The sequence below is a fragment of the Fringilla coelebs genome, assembly GCF_963513975.1.
Source record: "Fringilla coelebs genome assembly, contig: SCAFFOLD_357, whole genome shotgun sequence".
Lineage (NCBI taxonomy): Eukaryota > Metazoa > Chordata > Aves > Passeriformes > Fringillidae > Fringilla > Fringilla coelebs.
The window spans coordinates 1,360-26,512 of record NW_028167458.1 but is presented as its reverse complement, the minus strand read 5'-3'; the positions used below and the strand labels follow the sequence as shown (position 1 = coordinate 26,512).

At 51.2% G+C, this 25,153-nt stretch overlaps 1 protein-coding gene across 1 annotated transcript in view; it reads left to right on the top strand.

The window, feature by feature from the left end:
• The window catches only part of LOC311165824 (cohesin subunit SA-3-like), a gene marked incomplete at its 5' end in the record, with an annotated part of 46,940 nt that extends 23,623 nt beyond the window's left edge, over window positions 1-23,317 (top strand). Inside the window, 10 exons of the mRNA XM_084227327.1 lie at window positions 1,797-1,867; window positions 3,530-3,617; window positions 4,468-4,548; window positions 6,903-6,995; window positions 7,811-8,018; window positions 10,377-10,504; window positions 15,221-15,322; window positions 17,737-17,885; window positions 19,561-19,713; window positions 22,587-23,317. Coding sequence (XP_084083453.1) covers window positions 1,797-1,867; window positions 3,530-3,617; window positions 4,468-4,548; window positions 6,903-6,995; window positions 7,811-8,018; window positions 10,377-10,504; window positions 15,221-15,322; window positions 17,737-17,885; window positions 19,561-19,713; window positions 22,587-22,773 — 1,260 coding nt within the window. The remainder of the gene's footprint in view (window positions 1-1,796; window positions 1,868-3,529; window positions 3,618-4,467; window positions 4,549-6,902; window positions 6,996-7,810; window positions 8,019-10,376; window positions 10,505-15,220; window positions 15,323-17,736; window positions 17,886-19,560; window positions 19,714-22,586) is intronic.
• Between the last annotated feature and the right edge of the window lie 1,836 nt (window positions 23,318-25,153).

The following is a 25,153-nucleotide window of genomic DNA, read 5'->3' as shown; positions in this document are numbered from 1 at the left end:
ACATTCTGGGGACATTTGGGGACATTTGGGGACATTCTGGGGACATTTGGGGACATTCTGGGGGGGATTTGGGGACATTTGGGGACAGCCTGGGGAACAGGTGCCACCTGCAGGTCACCGAGATGCTCCAGGTGGGGACACCTGGGGGGGTTTGGGGGGATTTGAGGACATCCGGGGACATTCTGGGGGGGTTTGGGGACATTCAGGAGGGATTTGGGGACATTCTGGGGGGGGTTGGGACATTTTTAGGGTTTTGGGGACATTCTAGGGGGGGGTTGGGACATTTTTAGGGTTTTGGGGACATTCTGGGGCGGTTTGGGGACATCTGGGGACAGCCTGGGAGACAGGTGCCACCTGCAGGTCACTGAGATGCTCCAGGTGGGGACATTTGGGGACAGTTGGGGGACATGTGGGGACATTTGGGGACATTCTGGGGGGATTTGGGGACATTCTGAGGGGATTTGGGGACATTTGGGGGGGATTTGGGGAGGTTTTGGGGGGATTTGGGGACATTTGGGGGAGATTTGGGGACATTTTGGGGATGTTTGGGGACATTCTGGGGGGATTTGGGGACATTCTGGGGGGATTTGGGGACATTCTGCGGACGTTTGGGGACATTCTGGGGACATGTGGGGGGGTTTGGGGACATTCTGGGGGGGTTTGGGGACATTTGGGGGAGATTTGGGGACATTCTGGGGGGGTTTGGGGACATTCTGGGGACATTTGGGGACATTCTGGGGACATTTGGGGACATTTGGGGACATTCTGGGGACATTTGGGGACATTTGGGGACAGCCTGGGGGACAGGTGCCACCTGCAGGTCACCGAGATGCTCCAGGTGGGGACGCCTGGGGACATTTGGGGGGGATTTGGGGACATTTGGGGACATTCTGGGGGGGTTTGGGGACATTCTGGGGACATTTGGGGACATTCTGGGGGGATATGGGGACATTTAGGGACATTCTGGGGGGATTTGGGGACATTTAGGGACATTCTGGGGGGATTTGTGGACATTTTGGGGGGGATTTGGGGACATTAGGGGAGGATTTGGGGACATTTGGGGACAGCCTGGGGGACAGGTGCCACCTGCAGGTCACCGAGATGCTCCAGGTGGGGACACCTGGGGGGGGTTTGGGGGGGATTTGGGGACATTTGGGGACATTTGGGGGGGATTTGGGGACATTCTGGGGATGTTTGGGGACATTCTGGGGACATTTGGGGACATTCTGGGGGTGTTTGGGGACATTCTGGGGGGTTTGGGAACATTCTGGGGGGATCTGGGGACATTTTGGGGGGGTTTGGGGACATTTTGGGGGTTTTGGGGACATTTTGAGGAGGTTTGGGGACATTTGGGGACATCCTGGGGGCATTTGGGGACATTCTGAGGGGAATTGGGGACATTTGGGGACATTTGCGAGGGATTTGGGGACATTTGGGGGGCATTTGGGACATTTTGGGGGTTTTGGGGACATTTGGAGAGGATTTGGGGACAGCTTGGGGACAGGTGCCACCTGCAGGTCACCGAGATGCTCCAGGTGGGGACACCTGGGGGGATCTGGGGACATTCTGGGGACATTTGGGGACATTTGGGGACATTCTGGGGGGGTTTGGGGACATTCTGGGGGGGGGGTTGGGACATTTTTAGGGTTTTGGGGACATTCTGAGGGGATTTGGGGACATTCTGGGGGGGTTTGGGGACATTTTAGTGCCACCAGGCCGTGTCCCCAGACGAGGAGGGCACTGTGGGGACACTTTGGGGACATTTGGGGACATTTGGTGCCGTTGGTGTCCCCCAGGCCGTGTCCCCAGACGAGGAGGACGTTTATGGGCTGGCGGCCACCCTGAGGAGACTCTCGGCCCTCTTCAAGTGACACAGGGGACACTTGGGGACATTGGGGACATTGGGGGGGTTCAGGGGCTTGGGGACCCTCGGGGGGGTTGGGGACACTTGGGGACACTTGGGGACATCTGGGGGGTGGGGGCATTGGGGGGGATTTTGGGGATGTTTGGGACAAGGGCAGGGGGTGGCCCCCAGTGTCCCCAACCCCACAATGTCCCCAAGCCCACAATGTCCCCTCAGTGTCCCCAATGTCCCCAAATGTCCCCAACCCCCCCCAATGTCCCCATTGCCCTGAATGTCCCCAATCCCCTCCCCACTGTCCCCGTGACCCTGTCACTGTCCCCACTGTCCCCAACATCCTCAAATGTCCCCAAACCCCAAATGTCCCCACTGTCCCCAAATGTCCCCCAGTCTCCCCCAGTGTCCCCAATGTCCCCTCGCTGTCCCTCCCAGTGCCCCCCAGTCCCCCCCGGTGTCCCCAACGTCCCCAATGTCCCCAATGTCCCCGCAGTGACCATGACCTGACCCCCCAGTCCCTCCCAGTCCCCCCAGTCCCCTCAGTGTCCCCAATGTCCCCCCAGTGTCCCCAATGTCCCCAGTGTCCCCAATGTCCCCGGTGTCCCCAATGTCCCCAATGTCCCCGCAGTGACCATGACCTGACCCCCTGGTGTCCCCAGTGTCCCCAATGTCCCCAGTGTCCCCAGTGTCTCCAATGTCCCCAATGTCCCCAATGTCCCCAGTGTCCCCAATGTCCCCAATGTCCCCCCAATGTCCCCAATGTCCCCAATGTCCCCAGTGTCCCCAATGTCCCCAATGTCCCCAGTGTCCCCAATGTCCCCCCAATGTCCCCAATGTCCCCAATGTCCCCAGTGTCCCCAATGTCCCCCCAGTGTCCCCAATGTCCCCACTGTCCCTGCAGTGACCATGACCTGACCCCCTGGGGTCCCCAGTCCCCCCAGTCCCCCCAGTGTCCCCAGTGTCCCCAATGTCCCCTTGCTGTCCCCGCAGTGACCATGACCTGACCCCCCAATGTCCCCCCAATGTCCCCAATGTCCCCAGTGTCCCCCCACTGTCCCCAATGTCCCCGCTGTCCCCGCAGTGACCATGACCTGACCCCCTGGTGTCCCCAATGTCCCCCCAGTCCCCCCAGTGTCCCCAATGTCCCCAATGTCCCCAATGTCCCCAATGTCCCCAATGTCCCCAGTGTCCCCGCAGTGACCATGACCTGACCCCCTGGGGTCCCCAATGTCCCCAGTGTCCCCAGTGTCCCCAATGTCCCCAATGTCCCCAGTGTCCCCAGTGTCCCCAGTGTCCCCACTGTCCCCAATGTCCCCGCAGTGACCATGACCTGACCCCCTGGGGTCTCTGGTGTCCCCAGTGTCCCCAGTGTCCCCAGTGTCCCCAATGTCCCCAATGTCCCCGCAGTGACCATGACCTGACCCCCTGGGGTCTCTGGTGTCCCCAATGTCCCCAATGTCCCCCCCAGTGTCCCCAATGTCCCCAATGTCCCCAATGTCCCCAATGTCCCCGCAGTGACCATGACCTGACCCCCTGGGGTCTCTGGTGTCCCCAATGTCCCCAATGTCCCCAGTGTCCCCACTGTCCCCGCAGTGACCATGACCTGACCCCCTGGGGTCTCTGGTGTCCCCACTGTCCCCAGTGTCCCCAATGTCCCCAATGTCCCCGCAGTGACCATGACCTGACCCCCTGGGGTCTCTTCGTGCCGCTCTCGCAGCTCCTGCGCCGCGCCCTCGACACCGGGGAGGTGCCAGCGCAGGTGGGGACACCTGGGGACATCCTGGGACAGCTGGGGACACACCTGGGGACACCTGGGGACATCCTGGGGACACCTGGGGCCATCCTGGGGACAGCTGGGGGCAGCTGGGGACATCATGGGGACATCCTGGGACAGCTGGGGACACACCTGGGGGACACCTGGGGCCATCCTGGGGACATCCTGGGACACACCTGGGACACCTCGGGGGGGACTGGGGACACCTGGGACAGGTGGGGACATCATGGGGACGTCCTGGGACAGCTGGGGACAGCTGAGGACACCTGGGGGGGACTGGGGACATGTGGAGACACATGTGGGGACATCCTGGGGGGGACTGGGGACACCTGGGACAGCTGGGGACACCTGGGGACATCCTGGGGACACCTGGGGGACATCCTGGGACACCTGGGGACACCTGGGGACACACCTGGGACACTTGGGGGGGACTGGGGGACACCTGGGGACAACACCTGGGACACCTGGGGGACATCATGGGGACACACCTGGGGACACCTGGGGGGGACTGGGGACAGCTGGGGACAGCTGGGGACACACCTGGGGACAGCTGGGAACACCTGGGACACACCTGGGGACACCTGGGGACACCATGGGGACACCTGGGGACACACCTGGGGACACCTGGGACATACCTGGGGACACCTGGCGGGGACTGGGGACACCTGGGGACATCATGGGGACACACCTGGGACAGCTGGGGACACCTGGGGACACACCTGGGCCATTTTGGGGCCATTTTGGGCCAATTTTGGGCCGTTTTGTCCCATTTTTGTCCCTTTTGGGGCCGTTTTTGCCCCTCTGGCCCCGCGTGGTGGCCCTGTCCCCTCCCCAGGTGACAATCCCGGCCCTCTCCTGCCTCTTCTTCCACCTCTTCTGGGAGCTCTCCCGAGTGCCCGACTCCGGAGCCTCCCCGGTGAGCCAGCCCAAAATCCCCACAGAATTCCCAAAAAATCCCACCCCAAATTCCAAAAAATCCCACCTGAAATTCCCCCAAAAATCCCACAGAATTCCCAAAAAATCCCCTCCAAAAATCCCAAAAAATTCCCAAAAAAATCCCCCAAAATTCCCCAAAATTCTCAGAAAAATTCCCGCAAAAAATCCCCTCAAAATTCCCAAAAATCCCACCCAGAATTCACAAAAAATCCAACCCCAAATTCCAAAAAAATCCCCACAGAATTCCCAAAAAATCCCCTCAAAATTCCCAAAAAATCCCCACAAAATTCCCAAAAATCCCGCCCAAAATTCCAAAAATCCCACCCCAGAATTCACAGAAAATCCCACCCAAAATTCCCCAAAAAATTCCCAAAAAATGCCCTCAGAATTCCCAAAAAATCCCACCCAAAAACTTCCAAAAATTCCCACAAAATCTCCACAGAATTCCCCCAAAAAATCCCACACAGAATTCCCAAAAAGATCACAAAAAATTCCCCAAAAAATCCCCACAAAAATCCCAAAAAAATCCCCGTGGAATTCCCAAAAAATCCCCTCAAAATTCCCCAAAATTCCCCCAAAAATTCCCAAAAAAATCCCCTCAAAATTCCCGAAAAATCCCACCTGAAATTCAAAAAAAAAACGCCACAAAATTCCCCCCAAATTCCCCCCAAATCCCCTCAAAATTCCCAAAAAAAAAATCCCACCCGAAATTTCCAAAAAATTCCCACAAAATCCCCACAGAATTCCCAAAAAATACCCAAAAAATTCCCCAAAAATCCAACCCAAAAATCCCCACAGAATTCCCAAAAATCCAACGCGAAATTCCCCAAAAATCCCCCCAAAAATCCCCTCAGAATTCCCAGAAAATCCCACCTGAAATTCTCAAAAGATCCCGCCTGAAATTCAAAAAAAATTCCCACAAAATCCCCACAGAATTCCCAAAAAAATCCCCCCAAAATTCCCCAAAATTCCCAGAAAAATCCCCAAAAAATCCCCTCAAAATTATCAAAATCCCCACAGAATTCACAAAAAATCCCCGAAAAATTCCTGAAAAATCCCCCCAAAATTTCCCCCCAATCCCTCCAAAATTCCCTAAAAATCTCCACAAAATTCCCAAAAAATCCCCACAGAATTCCCAAAAAAGTCCAACCCGAAATTCCCAAAACAATCCCCACAGAATTCCCAAAAAATCCCCTCAAAATTCCCCCAAAAATCCCCTCAAAATTCCCAAAAAATCCCACCTGAAATTCCCAAAAAATCCCCCGAAAATTCCCCCAAAATCCCCCGAAAATTCCCAAAAAATCCCACCTGAAATTCCAAAAAAATTCCCACAAAATCCCACCTGAAATTCCCAAAATATCCCCACAAAATTCCCCCAAAAATCCCCACGGAATTCCCAGAAAATCCCCACAAAATTCTCAAAAAATCCAACCCAAAATTCCCAAAAAATCCCACCCGAAATTCTCCCCGAATCCCCCCAAAATTCCCACAAAATCCCCACAGAATTCCCAAAAAATCCCCCAAAAATTCCCCAAAAATCCCACCCAAAATTCCCATAAAATCCCTTGAAAATTCCCACAAAATCCCACCTGAAATTCCCAAAAAATCCCCTCAGAATTCCCAAAAAATCCCCTCAAAATTCCCTAAAAATCCCCACAGAATTCTCAAAAAATCCCCCCAAAATTCCCCAAAAATCCCCCCAAAATCTCCCCAAATTCCCATTTTTCCCCAAAATTCCCAATTTTTTTTCTCCAGAATTCCCAAAATTCCTGTATTTTTCCCCAAATTCCCGTTTTTCCCCCGATTTCCCAGGGCTCCCTGCAGGATCTGCCCTCCAGGGCCTCCTCATTTCTCTCCCTGTGCCCGAAAACCTCCCAAAAAATCCCCCCAAAAATCCCAAAAATCTCCCCAAATTCCCAATTTTTTCCCCAAAATTCCCAATTTTTTCCCCAAAATTCCCGTTTTTTCCCCCATTTCCAGGGCTCCCTGCGGGATCTGCGCTCCAGGGCCTCCTCATTCCTCTCCCAAATCTCCAGAAATCCCCAATAAATCCCCCAGAAATCCCAAAAAAACCCCCAAAATTCCCAGATTTCCACCCAAAATTCCCAATTTTTTTCCCCAGAATTCCCAAAATTCCCGTTTTTCCCCCATTTCCAGGGCTCCCTGCGGGAGCTGCGCTCCAGGGCCTTTATTCCTCTCCCAAATCCCCAGAAATCCCCAATAATTTCCCAAAAAAACCCAAAATTCCCGTTTTTTTTTCCCCCAAATTCCCAATTTTTCCCCCAGAATTCCCAAAATTCCCAAATTTATTCCCAAATTTCTGGAATTTCCCAGGGCTCCCTGCGGGATCTGCGCTCCAGGGCCTCCCTGCTGCTCTCCCTGTGCCAGAGCTGCCTCTCGGAGCCCGAGCCCGACCTCAGGGAGAAGGTCTGGAACCTTCCGGAACATTCCGGAACATCTGGGAGGGGTCTGGAACCTTCCGGAACATTCCGGAACATCCCGGGGCGGGAGGGAATTGGGATTCTGGGAGGGGTCTGGAACCTGCTGGAACATTCTGGAATATTCCAGGGGGGGTTGGAGTGCCTGGGAGTCAGGGAGAGGGTTCAGAACCTTCTGGAACATTCTGGAATTTTCTGGGGGAATTGGGGTGCTGGGATGGGTCTGGAATGTTCTGGGGTTTGGGGGTTCTGGGGTGGTTCTGGAACGTTCCAAGGGGAGTTTCAGGGGTTCTGGAACATTCCAAGGGGGGTTTGGGGGGTTCTGGAACATTCCAATAGGGGTTTTGGGGGTTCTGGAATATTCCAAGGGGGGTTTGGAGTGCCTGGGAATCAGGGAGAGGGTCCAGAACCTTCTAGAAAAATCCCCCCAAATATAAAAAAAAATCCCAAAAAAATCTCCAAAAAACCCCAAAAAAATCCTCCAAGAAATCCAAAAAAATCCCTCCAAAATCCCAAAAATTCCAAAAAAAGTCCTCAAAAAATCCTAAAAAATCCCCAAAAAATCCCCAAAACCCCCTCAAAAAATCCCCAAAAATCTCAAAAATTAAAAAGAAAAATCCGAAAAAATTCCCCCCAAAAATCTCAAAAATTAAAAAAAAAAAATCCAAAAAAATCCCAAAAAAATCCAGAAAAATCCCCTAAAAAAATCCTAAAAAATTCCCTAAAAAATTCCAAAAAATCCCAAAAAAATCCCCCCAAAAATCCCAAAAATTCCCCCCAATAAATCTCTAAAACCTCCCCAAGGAGAGGATCCCAAATCCCCTGAAAATTCTTTTTTATTTTCCCCTTTCCCAGGCTCTGCAGGTGCTGCTGGAGCTGCTGCTGCTGCTGGGCCCGGGGCTGCCGGAGCCGCGCCTGCGCCTCAGCCCGGAGCCGGCGCTGCCCCAGCTGGGGCTGGCCCTGCTCGACCTCGTCTTCCAGAACCTTCCGGAGCCCGACCCCGAGGACCGCGGTGAGCCCCGCAATTTCGGGGAATTTCTGGGAATTCCCGCCATTCCTGCCATTCATTCCCACCGTTCCATTCCCGCCGTTCCATTCCTGCCATTCCTGCCATTCATTCCCACCGTTCCATTCCCGCCGTTCCATTCCCGCCATTCCATTCCCGCCATTCCATTCCCGCCGTTCCATTCCTGCCGTTCCATTCCCACTGTTCCATTCCCCGCCGTTCCATTCCCGCCATTCCATTCCCGCCATTCCATTCCCGCCGTTCCATTCCTGCCATTCCATTCCCACCGTTCCATTCCCGCCGTTCCATTCCCGCCATTCCATTCCCGCCGTTCCATTCCCTCCGTTCCATTCCCGCCGTTCCATTCCCGCCATTCCATTCCCGCCATTCCATTCCCGCCGTTCCATTCCCGCCGTTCCATTCCCGCCATTCCATTCCCGCCATTCCATTCCCGCCGTTCTATTCCTCCCATTCCATTCCCGCCATTCCATTCCCGCCGTTCCATTCCCGCCATTCCATTCCCGCCATTCATTCCCCGCCATTCCATTCCCGCCGTTCCATTCCCGCCGTTCCATTCCCGCCGTTCCATTCCCGCCATTCCATTCCCGCCATTCATTCCCCCATTCCCACCATTCCATTCCCCGCCATTCCATTCCCGCCATTCCATTCCCGCCATTCCATTCCCGCCATTCCATTCCCGCCGTTCCATTCCCGCCATTCCATTCCCACCATTCCATTCCCGCCATTCCATTCCCACCATTCCATTCCCGCCATTCCATTCCTCCCATTCCATTCCCCGCCATTCCATTCCCGCCGTTCCATTCCCGCCGTTCCATTCCCATCATTCATTCCCGCCATTCCATTCCCGCCATTCCATTCCCGCCATTCCCATTCCTTCCGCCATTCCATTCCCGCCATTCCATTCCCGCCATTCCATTCCCGCCATTCCATTCCCGCCATTCCATTCCCACCATTCCATTCCCGCCATTCATTCCCGCCATTCCGTTCCCGCCATTCCATTCCCGCCGTTCCATTCCGTTCCCACCATTCCATTCCCCACCATTCCATTCCCACCATTCCCGCCATTCCATTCCCTCCATTCCATTCCCGCCATTCCATTCCCGCCATTCCATTCCCTCCATTCCATTCCCTCCATTCCATTCCCCGCCATTCCATTCCCGCCATTCATTCCCGCCATTCATTCCCGCCATTCCGTTCCCCGCCATTTCCATTCCCGCCGTTCCATTCCCCGCCATTCCATTCCCACTGTTCCATTCCCACCAATACATTCCCTGTTTTCCTGCCATTCCTTCCTGCCATTCCCCCGTTCCTGCTGTTCATTCCCAGGCCGTCCATTCCCGCCGTTCATTCCCGGTTTTTCTGCCATTCCCTTCCTGCCATTCATTCCTGGTTTTCCCGCCATACTTTCCCCGCTGTTCCTTCCTGCCATTCATTCCCGCCGTTCATTCCTGGTTTTCCTGCTGTTCATTCCCTCCCTTCATTCCCGCCGTTCATTCCCGGTTTTCCTGCCGTTCATTCCCACCATTCGTTCCACCATTCATTCCTAGTTTTCCTGCCGTTCCTGGTTTTCCCGCCGTTCATTCCCGGTTTTCCCACCATTCATTCCCAGTTTTCCCACCGTTCATTCCCGGTTTTCCCACTATTCATTCCTGGTTTTCCCCGCCATTCATTCCTGTTCATTCCCCGCCGTTCACTCCTGGTTTTCCCGGCGTTCATTCCCGGTTTTCCCGCCGTTCACTCCCGCCGTTCACTCCCCGGTTTTCCCGCTGTTCATTCCCGGTTTTCCCACCATTCCCTTCCTGCCATTCATTCCCGCCGTTCATTCCTGGTTTTTCCGCCATTCGTTCCCACCATTCCCTTCCCGGTTTTCCACCATTCCATCCCCGCCATTCCATCCCCACCATTCATTCCTGGTTTTCCCACCATTCATTCCCGGTTTTCCCGCTGTTCATTCCCGGTTTTCCCGCCATTCATTCCCGGTTTTCCCCACCGTTCATTCCCGCCGTTCACTCCCAGTTTTCCTGCCATTCATTCCCAGTTTTCCCGCCATTCATTCACGGTTTTCCCACCATTCATTCCTGGTTTTCCCGCCGTTCATTCCCACCGTTCACTCCCAGTTTTCCCGCCGTTCACTCCCAGTTTTCCCGCCGTTCATTCCCAGTTTTCCCGCCATTCATTCCCGGTTTTCCCGCCATTCATTCCCGGTTTTCCCACCATTCATTCCCGGTTTTCCCGCCATTCCATTCCCGCCATTCCATTCCCGCCATTCCATCCCCACCGTTCATTCCCGGTTTTCCCTCCGTTCACTCCCACGTTCCGGAACGTTCTGGAACGTTCCGGCAGGTGCAGCCGAGCGCCGCCTGGAGGCGCTGCAGAGCCGGCGGGCGCTGCTGGCCGCCTTCTGCCGCCTGCTGCTGCGCGGGGCCCTGGGGCTGCGGGCGGCCGCCGACGTCTTCAAACAGTACTGCAAGGTACGGGGGGATCCCCAAAAATGGGGGGGGACCCCAAAAATGGGGGGACCCCAAAAATGGGGATCCCCAAATTGGGGAGGGGTCAAACAGCACTGCAGGGTATGGGGGGATCCCCAAATTGAGGGCGCTGGGGCTGCGGGCTGCCGCCGACGTCTTCAAACAGTACTGCAAGGTACGGGGGGATCCCCAAAAATGGGGGGGGACCCCAAAAATGGGGATCCCCAAATTGGGGAGGGGTCAAACAGCACTGCAGGGTATGGGGGGGATCCCCAAATTGGGGGCGCTGGGGCTGCGCGCCGCCGCCGCCGTCTTCAAACAGTACTGCAAGGTATTGGGGTGGGGGGATCCCCAAAAATGGGGGTGGGAGCCCAAAAATGGGGGACCCCTAAAATGGGGATCCCCAAAAATGGGGGGGGGGACCCCAAAAATGGGGATCCCCAAAAATGGGGGGACCCCAAAAATGGGGATCCCCAAATTGGGGGCGCTGGGGCTGCGGGCTGCCGCCGACGTCTTCAAACACTACTGCAAGGTACGGGGGGGGGGGATCCCCGAAAATGGGGGGGGACCCCAAAAATGGGGATCCCCAAATTGGGGGGGGGGTCAAACAGCACTGCATGGTATTGGGGGGATCCCCAAATTGGGGGCGCTGGGGCTGCGCGCTGCCGCCGACGTCTTCAAACAGTACTGCAAGGTACGGGGGGATCCCCGAAAATGGGGGGGGGACCCCAAAAATGGGGATCCCCAAAAATGGGGGGGGGGACCCCAAAAATGGGGATCCCCAAACTGGGGGGGCTCAAACAGTACTGCAAGGTACGGGGGATCCCCGAAAATGGGGGTGGGACCCCAAAAATGGGGATCCCCAAATTGGGGGCGCTGGGGCTGCGGGCTGCCGCCGACGTCTTCAAACAGTACTGCAAGGTACGGGGGGGGGGGGGACCCCAAAAATGGGGGGGGGACCCCAAAAATGGGGATCCCCAAAAATGGGGGGACCCCAAAAATGGGGATCCCCAAATTGGGGGCGCTGGGGCTGCGCGCCGCCGCCGACGTCTTCAAACAGTACTGCAAGGTACGGGGGGATCCCCAAAAATGGGGGGGGGACCCCAAAAATGGGGATCCCCAAATTGGGGGGGTCAAACACTACTGCAGGGTACGGGGGGGATCCCCAAATTGGGGGCCCTGGGGCTGCGCGCCGCCGCTGCCGTCTTCAAACATTACTGCAAGGTATGGGGGGGGGGAACCCCAAAAATGGGGATCCCCAAATTGGGGAGGGGTCAAACACTACTGCAAGGTACTGGGGGGAGGACCCCAAAAATGGGGGGGCTCAAGGGGGAACCCCGAAACTGGGGGGGCTTCAAACTGGGGGGGTTCAAAGTGTGGGGGCTGCGAACTGAGGGGGGTTCAAACACTACTGCAGGGTAGGGGAGACCCCCAAATTGGGGGGCTGCAAACTGGGGGACCCCGAAACTGGGGGGGCTTCAAACAGCACTGCAGGGTAGGGGGGAACCCCCAAATTGGGGGGCTTCAAACTGGGGGGGCCGCGAGGTTTGGGGGGGCTTCAAACTGGGGAGCTTCAAACAGCCCTGCAAGGTTTGGGGGGCCCCAGGGTTTGGGGGGGTCCTGGGATTTGGGGGGGGTCCTGGGATTCAGGGGGTCCTGGGATTCGGGGGGTCCTGGGATTTGGGGGGGTCCTGGGATTTGGGGGGGTCCTGGGATTTTGGGGGGGTCCTGGGATTTGGGGGGGGGTCCTGGGATTTGGGGGGCCCCTGGGTTTGGGGGGCCCCTGGGATTTGGGGGGTCCTTGGATTTGGGGGGGTCCTTGGATTTGGGGGGTCCTGGGATTTGTTGGGTCCTGGGATTTGGGGGGGTCCTTGGATTTGGGGGGGTCCTGGGATTTGGGGGGTCCTGGGATTTGGGGGGTCCTGGGATTTGGGGGGGGGTCCTGGGATTTGGGGGGGCCCCAGGGTTTGGGGGGGTCCTGGGATTTGGGGGGGCCCTGGGAATTGGGGGGCCCCTGGGTTTGGGGGGCCCCTGGGATTTGGGGGGTCCTTGGATTTGGGGGGGTCCTTGGATTTGGGGGGTCCTGGGATTTGGGGGGTCCTGGGATTTGGGGGGTCCTGGGATTTGGGGGGGGGTCCTGGGATTTGGGGGGGTCCTGGGACTTGGGGGGGGTCCTGGGATTTGGGGGGGGGTCCTGGGATTTGGGGGGCCCCAGGGTTTGGGGGGGTCCTGGGATTTGGGGGGGGTCCTGGGATTCGGGGGGGTCCTGGGATTCGGGGGGGCCCTGGGAATTGGGGGGGTCCTGGGATTTGGGCAGTTCCCACATTTTGGGGGGAATTCCAGGGATTTTGGGGGGAACATCCCAGGAATTGGGGGGATTTGGGGGGAATTTTGGGGAGAATTCCTGGGATTTGGGAGGAATTCCCGGGATTTTGGGGGGAATTCCTGAGATTTGGGGGGAATTTCTGGGGTTTTGAGGGGGAAATTTGAGGAATTTGGGGAGAATTTTTGGGGATTCCAGGGGGATTTCCCAGGATTTGGGGGGAATTTTGGGAAGAATTCCTGGATTTTAGGGGGATTCGTGGGGATTTGGGCTCTGGAATTCCCATTTTTTTGCCATTTTTGGGCATTTGGGGCTCCGGAATTCCCAATTTCCCGGGATTTTGGGGCTGTGCTGTTCCCAGATTTCTGGGAATTCCCATTTTTTGCCATTCCTGGGAATCCTGGGCTCTCTCATGCCCAGTTTTTCTGGGATTTGGGGGATTTGGCCTCTACCATTCCCAGATTTCTGGGAATTTTGGGCATTTGGTGCCCTGGAATTCCCATTTTTCTGGGATTTCGGGGCTCTGCCATTCCCAGATTTCTGGGAGTTCCCTTTTTTGGCATTCCTGGCCTCTCCCATTCCCAGTTTTTGGGATTTTTGCCATTCCTGGGCTCTCCCATTCCCAGTTTTTGGGATTTTTGGGAATCCTGGCCTCTCCCATTCCCAGTTTTTGGCATTCCTGGGCATCCTGGCCTCTCCCATTCCCAGTTTTTGGGATTTTTGGGAATCCTGGCCTCTCCCATTCCCAGTTTTTGGGATTTTTGGGAATCCTGGCCTCTCCCATTCCAGTTTTTGGGATTTTTGGGAATCCTGGCCTCTCCCATTCCCAGTTTTTCGGGGATTTTGGGGCTCTGCCATTCCCAGATTTCTGGAAATTCCCATTTTTTGCCATTCCTGGCCTCGCTCATTCCCAGTTTTTGGGATTTTTGGGAATCCTGGGCTCTCCCATTCCCAGTTTTTGGGATTTTTGCCATTCCTGGCCTCTCCCATTCCCAGTTTTTGGGATTTTTGCCATTCCTGGCCTCTCCCATTCCCAGTTTTTGGCATTCCTGGGAATCCTGGCCTCTCCCATTCCCAGTTTTTGGGATTTTTGGGAATCCTGGCCTCTCCCATTCCCAGTTTTTGGGATTTTTGCCATTCCTGGCCTCTCCCATTCCCAGTTTTTGGGATTTTTGGGAATCCTGGCCTCTCCCATTCCCAGTTTTTGGGATTTTTGGGAATCCTGGGCTCTCCCATTCTCAGTTTTTGGGATTTTTGGCATTCCTGATCTCTCCCATTCCCAGTTTTTGCCATTCCTGGGCATCCTGGCCTCTCCCATTTCCAGTTTTTCGAGGATTTGGGGGATTTGGGCTCTGCCATTCCCAAATTTCTGAGATTCTTGGGAATTTTGGTGCTCTGAAATTCCCATTTTTTGCCATTTTTGGGCATTTGGGGCTCCGGAATTCCCAATTTCCCGGGATTTCGGGGCTCTGCCATTCCCAGATTTCTGGGAATTCCCATTTTTTGGCATTCCTGGGCTCTCTCATTCCCAATTTTTCCAGGATTTGGGGGATTTGGCCTCTGCCATTCCCAGATTTCTGGGAATTTTGGGCATTTGGTGCTCTGAAATTCCTATTTTTTGCCATTTTTGGCAATCTGGAGCTCTCTCATTCCCAGTTTTTCCGGGATTTGGGGCATTTGGGCTTTGCCATTCCCAGATTTCTGAGATTCTTGGAATTTGGTGCTCCGAAATTCCCATTTTTTGCCATTTTTGGGGCATTTGGGGCTCCGGAATTCCCATTTTTTGCCATTTTTGGGCATTTGGGGCTCTCTCATTCCCATTTTTCTGGGATTTTGGGGCTCTGCCATTCCCAGATTTCTGGGAATTCCCATTTTTTGCCATTCCTGGCCTCTCCCATTCCCAGTTTTTGGGATTTTTGGGAATCCTGGCCTCTCCCATTCCCAGTTTTTGGGATTTTTGGGAATCCTGGCCTCTCCCATTCCCAGTTTTTGGGATTTTTGGGAATCCTGGCCTCTCCCATTCCCAGTTTTTGGGATTTTTGGGAATCCTGGCCTCTCTCATTCCCAGTTTTTGGGATTTTTGGCATTCCTGATCTCTCCCATTCCCAGTTTTTGGGATTTTTGGCATTCCTGGCCTCTCCCATTCCCAGTTTTTGGGATTTTTGCCATTCCTGGCCTCTCCCATTCCCAGTTTTTGGGATTTTTGGGAATCCTGGCCTCTCCCATTCCCAGTTTTTGGGATTTTTGGGAATCCTGGCCTCTCCCATTCCCAGTTTTTGGGATTTTTGGCATTCCTGGCCTCTCCCATTCCCAGTTTTTGGGATTTTTGGGAATCCTGGGCTCTGTCATTCCCAGTTTTTGGGATTTTTGCCATTCCTGGCCTCTCCCATTCCCAGTTTTTCGGGGATTTCGGGGACATCATCCGGGAGCTGCTGCGCGGGACGCGCGACCTTGACTGCGCCGAGTGGGCCCGGACGGTGCTGCTGAGCCTGCAGCAGGTGAGGGAGAATCCCGGAATTCCGGAAAAATCCGGAAAAATCCGGGAATTCCAGGGAATTCTGGGAATTCTGAAGCATTTCCGGGTTTTTTTCGGGATTTTTTTGGCATTTTTTAGGGTTTTTTTCGATTTTTTTTTGGTTTTTTAGGGGTTTTTTTGTGTTTTCCAAGAGGTTTTCCCATGTCCAGGAAAAATTTTTTGGGAATTTTTGGGAATTTTAGGGGATTTTAGGGGATTTTTGGGAAGTTTGGGGGGTGTCTGGGGTTTTTTGGGGATTTTTGGGGGATGTTTTAGAGGTTTTAGGGGATTTTTTTTGCTTTTTAGGTTTTTTTGAGAATTTTCGGGGGAGTTTTGGGGGGGATTTTTTTGGGAATTTTGGAGAAATTCCGGGGGATTTTTTTGGGAATTTTGGAGAAATTTTGGGGAGATTTAGGGTGGATTTTTGGAGAATTTTTGGGGGGATTTTTGGGGGAATTTCCGGGGTATTTTTGGAGAATTTGAGAATTTTGGGGGGATTTTTGGAGAATTTTGGGGGATTTCTGGGGGATTTTTTTTGGGAGGATTTCTGGAGAATTTTGGGGGGATTTTGGCAAATTTCTGGGGGATTTTTGGAGAATTTCCGGGGGATTTTTTGAGAATTTTTGGGGGGATTTTTGGAGAATTTGGGGGGGATTTTTGAGAGATTTTTGGGGGATTTCTGGATAATTTCCAGGGGATTTTTGGAGAATTTTGGGGGATTTTTGGAGAATTTGGGGGGATTTTGGGGAGATTTTTGGGGGGATTTTTTGGAGATTTTTGGGGGGATTTTTGGAGAATTTTTCTGTGGAATTTTCAGAGGATTTTTGGCAAATTTCTGGGGGATTTTTCAAGAATTTTGGGGGGATTTTTGGCAAATTTTCGGGAGATTTTTGGGGGGATTTTTGGCAAATTTTTGGGGGATTTTTGGTGAATTTCTGGAGGATTTTTGGGGGGATTTTAGGAGAATTTTGGAGGGATTTTTGGGAGATTTTTGGGGGATTTTTTAGAATTTTGGGGGATTTTTGGAGAATTTTCTGGGGGATTTTTGGAGGATTTTTGGCAAATTTCTGGGGGATTTTTGGAGGATTTTTCTGGGATTTTTGGTGAATTTCCGGGAGATTTTTGGAGAATTTCTGGGGGATTTTTGGGGGGATTTTTGGGGGGATTTTTTGGGGGATTTTTGGAGAATTTTTGGGGGGAATTTTGGAGGATTTTTGGCAAATTTCTGGGGGATTTTTGGAGAATTTTGGGGGGATTTTTGGAGAATTGGGGGGGATTTTTGGGGAGATTTTTGGTGAATTTCTGGGGGATTTTTGGAGAATTTGGTGGGATTTTTTTGAGATTTTGGGGAGATTTTTGGAGAATTTCCGGGAGACTTTTGGAGATTTTTTTTGGGTGATTTTAGGAGAATTTGGGGGGGGATTTTGGGGGGATTTTTGGAGAATTTTCTGGGGGATTTTTGGAGATTCCTTTGGGGTCATTTTAGGAGAATTTTGGGGGGATTTTTTGGAGATTTTTGGGGGATTTTTGGGGGGATTTTTGGGGTATATTGGGAGAATTTTTTGAGAATTTTTGGGGGGATTTTTGGAGAATTTTGGGGGGATTTTTGGGAGATTTTAGGAGAATTTCCGGAGGATTTTTGGAGATTCTTTTGGGGAGATTTTGGAGAGAATTTTTCTGGGATTTTTGGCGAATTTCCGGGGGATTTTGGGAAGATTTTGGGGGGATTTTTTGAGAATTTTCTGGGGGATTTTTGGAGGATTTTTGGCAAATTTCCAGGGGATTTTTGGAGAATTTTGGGGGGATTTTTGGAGAATTTTTGAGGTATTTCTGGAGAATTTCCAGGGGATTTTTTGGGGGAATTTTTGGAGAATTTCTGGGGGAGTTTTGGGGGGAGTTGTGGAGAATTTTTGGGGGGATTTTTATAGAATTTCCAGGGGACTTTTGGAGAATTTTGGGGAGATTTTTGGAGAATTTTTGTGAGACTTTTGGAGAATTTTGAGGGGATTTTTGGAGAATTTGGGGAGATTTTGGGGAGAATTTTTGGGGAGATTTTTGAAGAATTTCGGGGGGATTCTTTGAGAATTTTGGGGGGATTTTTTGGGGGATTTTTGGAGAATTTCTGGGGGAATTTTGGGGGGGATTTTTGGGGAGATTTTTGGAGAATTTCTGGGGGAATTTTGGAGAATTTGGGGAGATTTTGGGGAGGATTTTTGGGGAGATTTTTGGAGAATTTCTGAGGGATTTTTGGAGAATTTTTCTGGGCTTTTCAGGGGATTTTTGGCAAATTTTTGTTGAATTTCTGGGGGATTTTTGTTGAATTTTGGGGGCATTTTGGGCCATTTTGGGCGCTCTTTTTTTGGGTCATTTTCCCAATTTTGGGTTTTTTCTCCCCAGCTGTTCACGGAGCTGCTGCTGCAGGAGGGCCCGGCGGGGCTGCGGGCGCTGCCGGAGTTCCAGAACGTTCTGGAGCTGGGCCGGCGCCTGGCGCTCTTCTTCAGCCCCCGGCGGCCCCGGCAGCGCCGCGAGCTGCTGCGCCTGCACCGGTGGGATTGGGGGGAAAAACCGGGATTTGGGGAAAAAAAATGGGGAAAAATGGGGATTTTGGGGAAAATGGGGAAAAATGGGGGGAAAATGGGAGAAAAATGGGGGAAAAACGGGGGGAAATGGGGAAAAATGGGGGGGAAATGGGGAAAAATGGGGGAAAAATGGGGATTTGGGGGGGAAAATGGGGGAAAAATGGAGAAAAATGGGGAAAAAATGGGGGGAAAATGGGGAAAAAATGGGGGAAAGTGGGAGAAAAATGGGGGGAAAATCGGGATGGGGGGAAAAATGGGGGAAAAATGGAGAAAAATGGGGAAAAAATGGGGGGGAAATGGGAAAAAATGGGGATTTGGGGGGAAAATGGGGATTTTGGGGAAAAAATGCGGATTTGGGGGGAAAAATGGGGAAAAAATGGGGGAAAATGGGGAAAAATGGGGATTTTGGGGAAAAATGGGGATTTGGGGGAAAAATGGGGGAAAAAATGGGGATTTGAGGAAAAAATGGGGATTTTGGGGAAAAATGGGGAAAAAATGGGGATTTTGGGGAAAAAAAAGGGGATTTGGGGGAAAACATGGGGGGAAAATGGGGATTTTGGGGAAAACGGGGAAAAATGGGGATTTGGGGGAAAAAATGGGGATTTGGGGGAAAAAATGGGGATTTTGGGGGAAAAATGGGGAAAAACGGGGAAAAATAAGGGGAAAAATGGGGGGAAAATGGGGATTTGGGGGGGAAAAATGGGGAAAAATGGGGGAAAAATGGGGGGAAATGGGAAAAAATTGGGATTTTGGGGAAAAAAAATGGGGATTTTGGGGGAAAAATGCGGGAAAAATGGGGGGAAAATGGGAGAAAAATGGGGGAAAAATGGGGATTTGGGGGAAAAATGGGAGAAAAACGGGGAAAAAATGGGGGGGAAATGGGAAAACATGGGGATTTGGGGGGGAAAATGGGGAAAAAAGGGAAAAGAAAATGGGGGAAAATGGGGATTTTTTTTGGGAAAATGAGAATTTTTGGGGGAAAATGGGGATTTGGGGAGAAAAATGGGGAAAAATGGGGATTTTGGGGGGAAATGGGGATTTTGGGGAAAAAATGGGAGAAAAACGGGGAAAAATGGGGATTTTGGGAGAAATGGGGATTTGGAGAAAAAAATGGGGATTTTGGAAAAGGGGAAAATGGCTGGGGGGAAAATGGGGATTTTTTGGGGAAAAAAAGAAATTCTGGGCCAAAAAACCGGGGATTTGGGGAGATGGGAGCTGATTTTGGGGGGATTTTGGGTGAATTTTGGAGGATTTTGGGTGGATTTTGGAGGATTTGGAAGATTTGAGGTGGATTTTGGGTGGGCTTTGGGGCATTTTGGGTGGATTTGGGTGGGTTTTGAGGTATTTTGTGGGAATTTTGGGTGAATTTTGATGAATTTTGGGGTATTTTGGTTGGATTTTGATGAATTTTGGGGTGAATTTTGGGGGATTTTGGCGGATCTTGGGTGGATTTTGATGAATTTTGGGACATTTTGGGTGAATTTGTGGTGAATTTTGGGTGAATTTTGGGACATTTTGTGTGGATTTTGATGAATTTTGGGTTATTTTGGTGAATTTTGATGAATTTTGTGTTATTTTGTGTGAATTTTGATGAATTTTGGTGAATTTTGATGAATTTGGGGTGACCCTGTGCCCTTCCCAGCGAGGGGATCGAGTTCTCGCTGCAGCCGCCCCCGGAAGGTTCTGGAACCCCGGGGGATTTGGGGGTCCCGGGGGGGATCCCCCTGAATTTGCCCTTCCTGGAGGTGCTGAGCGAATTCTCGCCGCGGCTGCCGCGCCCCGACCGCGCCCTGGCGTGAGCGGGGGGACCGGAATGGGGGAAATTGGGGGAAAATTGGGAAATTTGGGGATTTGGGGGGAAATTTGGGGGATTATGGGGGGGATTTGGGGGGAAATTGGGGGATTTTGGGGAAAAATTGGGGGGGAAATTGGGGGATTTTGGGAAATTTGGGATTTTGGGGAAAATTTGGGATTTTGGGGGGAAATTGGGGGATTTTGGGGAAGATTTGGGGGAAATTGGGGGGAAATTTGGGGGATTTTGGGGGGGAAATTGGGGATTTTGGGGGGAATTTGGGGGATTTGGGGGTTAAATTGGGGGATTTTGGGGAGGATTTGGGGGAAATTGGGGGAAATTTGGGGGATTTTGGGGGAAAATTGGGGATTTTGGGGGAAAATTGGAGGATTTGGGGGGAAATTGGGGGATTTGGGGGGAAAATTTGGGGGATTTTAGGGGAACATTTGGGGTTTTGGGGGGAAAATTGGGGGATTTTGGGGGAACATTTGGGGATTTGGGGGGAAATTGGGGGGGAAATTGGGGGATTTTGGGGGGAAAGTTGGGGGGAAAGTTGGGGGAATTTGGGGATTTGGGGATTTTGGGGGAAAATTCAGGGATTTGGGGGGGAAATTTGGGGAATATGGGGGAAATTTGGGGGGAAATTGGGGGATTTTTGGGATCTGGGGGGAAAATTTGGGGGGATTTGGGGGCAAATTTGGGGGATTTGAGGGGAAAATTGGGGGGGAAATTGGGGGATTTGGGGGAAATGAGGGGATTGTGGGGAGGATTTGGGGGGGGATTTGGGGGAAATTTGGGGGATTTTGGGGGGAAATTGGGGGGAAATTTGGGGATTTGGGGGGAAATTCGGGGAAATTGGGGCAGATTTTGGGGGGAAATTCAGGGATTTGGGGGGAAAGTTGGGGGTAAAATTGGGGGGATTTGGGGATTTTGGGGGGAAATTCGGGGATTTGGGGGGAATTCGGGGATTTAGGGGTTAAATTGGGGGATTTGGGGGGGAATTGGGGGATTTGGGGGCAAAATTTGGGGATTTGGGGGCAAAATTTGGGGATTTGGGGGCAAAATTTGGGGATTTGAGGGGTAAAGTGGGGGATTTTGGGGGGAAAATTGGGGGATTTTGGGGCATTCTGGGATCTGGGGGAGATATTTGGGGATTTGGGGGCAAAATTTGGGGGGAAAATTTGGGGATTTTGGGGGGAAATTGGGGGATTTGGGGGCAGATTTTGGGGTGGTTTTGGGCTGATTTGGGGTCAGTATTTTGCCTTTCTGGGCTGTTTTTGGGGCTGAATTTAGGTCAATATTTGGGATTTTTGGGGCTGACTTGGGGTCAATATTTTGCCTTTCTGGGCTGATTTGGGGCTGATTTTGGGGTAAATATTTGGGATTTTTGGGGTGGTTTTGGGGGTGTGATTTGGGGTCAGTATTTGGGATTTTTGTGTCATTTCTGGGCTGATTTTGGGGTGGTTTTGGGGCTGATTTGGGGTCAATATTTTGCCTTTCTGGGCTGATTTGGGGCTGATTTTGGGGCGGTTTTTGGGGTCAATATTTGGGATTTTGGGGCGGGTTTTGGGCTGATTTTGGGTCAATATCTGGAATTTCTGGGCTTATTTTAGGGCAGTTTTTGGGGTCAATATTTGGGATTTTTGGGCTGATTTTGGGGCAGTTTTTGGGGTCAATATTTGAGATTTTGGGGCGGTTTTTGGGGTCAATATTTGGGATTTTTGGGGTGGTTTTGGGGGTGTGATTTGGGGTCAGTATTTGGGATTTTTGTGTCATTTCTGGGCTGATTTTGGGGTGGTTTTGGGGCTGATTTGGGGTCAATATTTTGCATTTCTGGGTGGTTTTGGGGCTGATTTTGGGGCTGATTTGGGGCCAATATTTGAGATTTCTGGTCTGATTTTGGGGTGGGTTTTGGGGCCAATATTTGGGATTTTTGGGCTGATTTTGGGGCTGATTTGGGGACAATATTTGGGATTTTTGTGTCATTTCTGGGCTGATTTTGGGGCTGATTTGGGGTCAATATTTTGCCTTTCTGGGCTGATTTGGGGCTGATTTTGGGGCAGTTTTTGGGGTCAATATTGGGGATTTTTGGGCTGATTTTGGGTTGGTTTTTGGGGTCAATATTTGAGATTTTGGGGCGGGCTTTGGGCTGATTTTGGGCTGTTTCTGGGCTGATATTTGGTCAATATTTGAGATTTTGGGGCTGTTTTGGGGTCAATATTTTGCATTTCAGGGCTGATTTTGGGGCGGTTTTTGGGGTCAATATTTGAGATTTTGGGGCTGTTTTGGGGCTGATTTGGGGACAATATTTGGGATTTTTGTGTCATTTCTGGGCTGATTTTGGGTCAATATTTTGCCTTTTCTGGGCTGATTTGGGGCTGATTTTGGGGCGGTTTTGGGGCTGATTTGGGGTCAATATCTGGAATTTCTGGCCTGATTTTGGGGCTGATTTGGGGTCAATATTTGAGATTTTTGGGCTGATTTTGGGGCTGATTTTAGGTCAATATTTGGGATTTTTGGGCTGATTTTAGAGCAGTTTTTGGGGTCAGTATTTGGGATTTTTGGGCTGATTTTGGGCTGATTTTGGGGTCAATATTGGGGATTTTTGGGCTGATTTTGGGGCGGTTTTTGGGGTCAGTATTTGAGATTTTGGGGTTGTTTTGGGGCTGATTTGGGGTCAATATTTTGCATTTCTGGGCTGATTTTGGGGCGGTTTTTTGGGTCAATATTTGAGATTTTGGGGCGGCTTTTGGGCTGATTTTGGGGCTGATTTTGGGTCAATATTTGGAATTTTTGGGGCGGTTTTTGGGGTCAATATTTGAGATTTTGAGGCAGATTTTGTGCCGATCTTTGGAATTCTGTGGGTGCCCCCCCAGGCTGGCGCTGCTGCAGCGCTCGTGCCGCCAGCGGGGCCTGGGCGCCGATTTTGGGGCGGATTTGGGCGATTTCGGGGCTCCCCTGCTCTGCTACCGCCGCTCGCTCAGCCCCCCCCGCAGCCCCCCGGGAGCGCCCCGCAGCGGCAGCGCCCCGAGCGCAGGTGAGGGAGGGAAATGGGGGAAATGAGGGAAAAAAACAGGGGGAAAATAGAGGGAAAACACAGGGGGGAAAAATAGAGGGAAAAAAACAGAGGGGGAAAAAAATGGGGGAAAAAAACATTGGGGAAAAAACAGAGGGAAAAAAGAGCGGGAAGAAAAAACTGGGAAAAAGCAGAGGGGAAAAAAACTGGGAAAAACAGTGGGAAAAACAGAGGGAAAAAAGAGCAGGAAAAAACAGTGGGAAAAAACCAGAGGGAAAAAACTGGGAAAAAAAGAGCGGGAAAAAACAGAGGGAAAAAACAGCGGGGAAAAAAAGAGCGGGAAAAAAACAGAGGGGAAAAAATGGCGGGAAAAAACAGAGGGAAAAAAACTGGGAATAAACACTGGGAAAAACAGAGGGAAAAAAACTGGGAATAAACACTGGGTAAAACAGGGGGGAAGAACAGGGGGCAAAAACAGGGGGGAAAAGAGAGGGAAAAAACAGAGGGGAAAAAACAGCGGGGAAAACAGAGGGGAAAAAACAGTGGGGGAAAAACAGAGGGAAAAAAGAGCGGGGAAAAAAACAGAGGGGAAAAAACAGAGGGAAAAACAAACTGGGAAAAAACAGAGGGGAAAAACAGAGGGAAAAAACAGAGGGGAAAAACAGAGGGAAAAAAAATGGGAATAAACACTGGGAAAAAACAGGGGGGAAGAATAGGGGGGAAGAACAGAGGGAAAAAACAGAGGGAAAAGACAGAGGGAAAAAAATAGAGGAAAGAAACAGAGGGAAAAGACAGAGGGAAAAAAGAGTGGGAAAAAAAAGAGCAGGAAAAAAGAGTGGGAAAAAAACAGGGAAAAAAAACCTGGGAAAAACAGCGGGAAAAAAAAAACTGGGAAAAAACAGCAGGAAAAAAACTGGGAATAAAAACAGGAGGGAAGAACAGAGGGAAAAAACAGAGGGAAAAGACAGAGGGAAAAAAATAGAGGAAAGAAACAGAGGGAAAAGACAGAGGAAAAAAGAGTGGGAAAAAAAAGAGCAGGGAAAAAAGAGCGGGAAAAAAACAGGGAAAAAAAAACTGGGAAAAAAACAGAGGGAAAAAAACTGGGAATAAAAACAGGAGGGAAGAACAGGGGGAAGAACAGAGGGAAAAAACAGAGGGAGAAGACAGAGGGAAAAAACGGGGGAAAAACAGAGGGAAAAAAGAGAGGGAAAAAAACTGGGAAAAAACAGAGGGGGAAAAAATAGCGGGAAAAAAACAGAGGGAAAAAAAGAGCGGGAAAAAAACCAGGAAAAACAGAGGGAAAAAACCAGAGGGAAAAGAACAGAGGGAAAAAAACAGAGGGAAAAAACAGGGGGGAAAACAGCGGGGAAAAACACTGGGAAAAACCAGAGGGAAAAAACAGGGGGAAAAAAGTAGAGGGAAAAAAACAGCGGGAAAAACAGTGGGAAAAAAACAGAGGGAAAAAAGAGCGGGAAAAAAGAGTGGGAAAAAAGAGCGGGAAAAAAGAGTGGGAAAAAAGAGCGGGAAAAAAGAGTGGGAAAAAAACAGGGAAAAAAAACTGGGAAAAAAGAGTGGGAAAAAAGAGCGGGAAAAAAGAGTGGGAAAAAAGAGCGGGAAAAAAGAGTGGGAAAAAAGAGCGGGAAAAAAACTGGGAAAAAAGAGTGGGAAAAAACAGCGGGGAAAAAAAGAGCGGGAAAAAAACAGAGGGGAAAAAACGGTGGGAAAAAACACTGGGAAAAACAGGGGGGAAAAACAGGGGGGAAAAACAGGGGGGAAAAGAGAGAGAAAAAACGGGGGAAAAACAGAGGGAAAAAAAACAGAGGGGGAAAAACAGAGGGAAGAAACAGAGGGGAAAAAACAATGGGAAAAAAACTGGGAATAAACACTGGGAAAAACAGGGGGGAAGAACAGAGGGGAAAACAGCGGGAAAAAAGAGCGGGAAAAAACAGGGAAAAAAAAACTGGGAAAAACAGAGGGAAAAAAGAGTGGGAAAAAAAAGAGCGGGAAAAAAGAGCGGGAAAAAAACAGGGAAAAAAAAACTGGGAAAAACAGCGGGAAAAAAACAGAGGGAAAAACAGCGGGAAAAAAAAACTGGGAATAAAAACAGGAGGGAAGAACAGGGGGGAAGAACAGAGGGAAAAAACAGAGGGAGAAGACAGAGGGAAAAAATGGGGGAAAAACAGAGGGAAAAAAGAGAGGGAAAAAAAACTGGGAAAAAACAGAGGGGGAAAAAATAGCGGGAAAAAAACAGAGGGAAAAAAAGAGCGGGAAAAAAAACAGGAAAAACAGAGGGAAAAAACCAGAGGGAAAAGAACAGAGGGAAAAAAACAGAGGGGAAAAAACAGAGGGAAAAAACAGAGGGAAAAAACAGAGGGAAAAACAGGGGGGAAGAACAGGGGGGAAAAAAGAGGGGGAAAAATAGAGGGG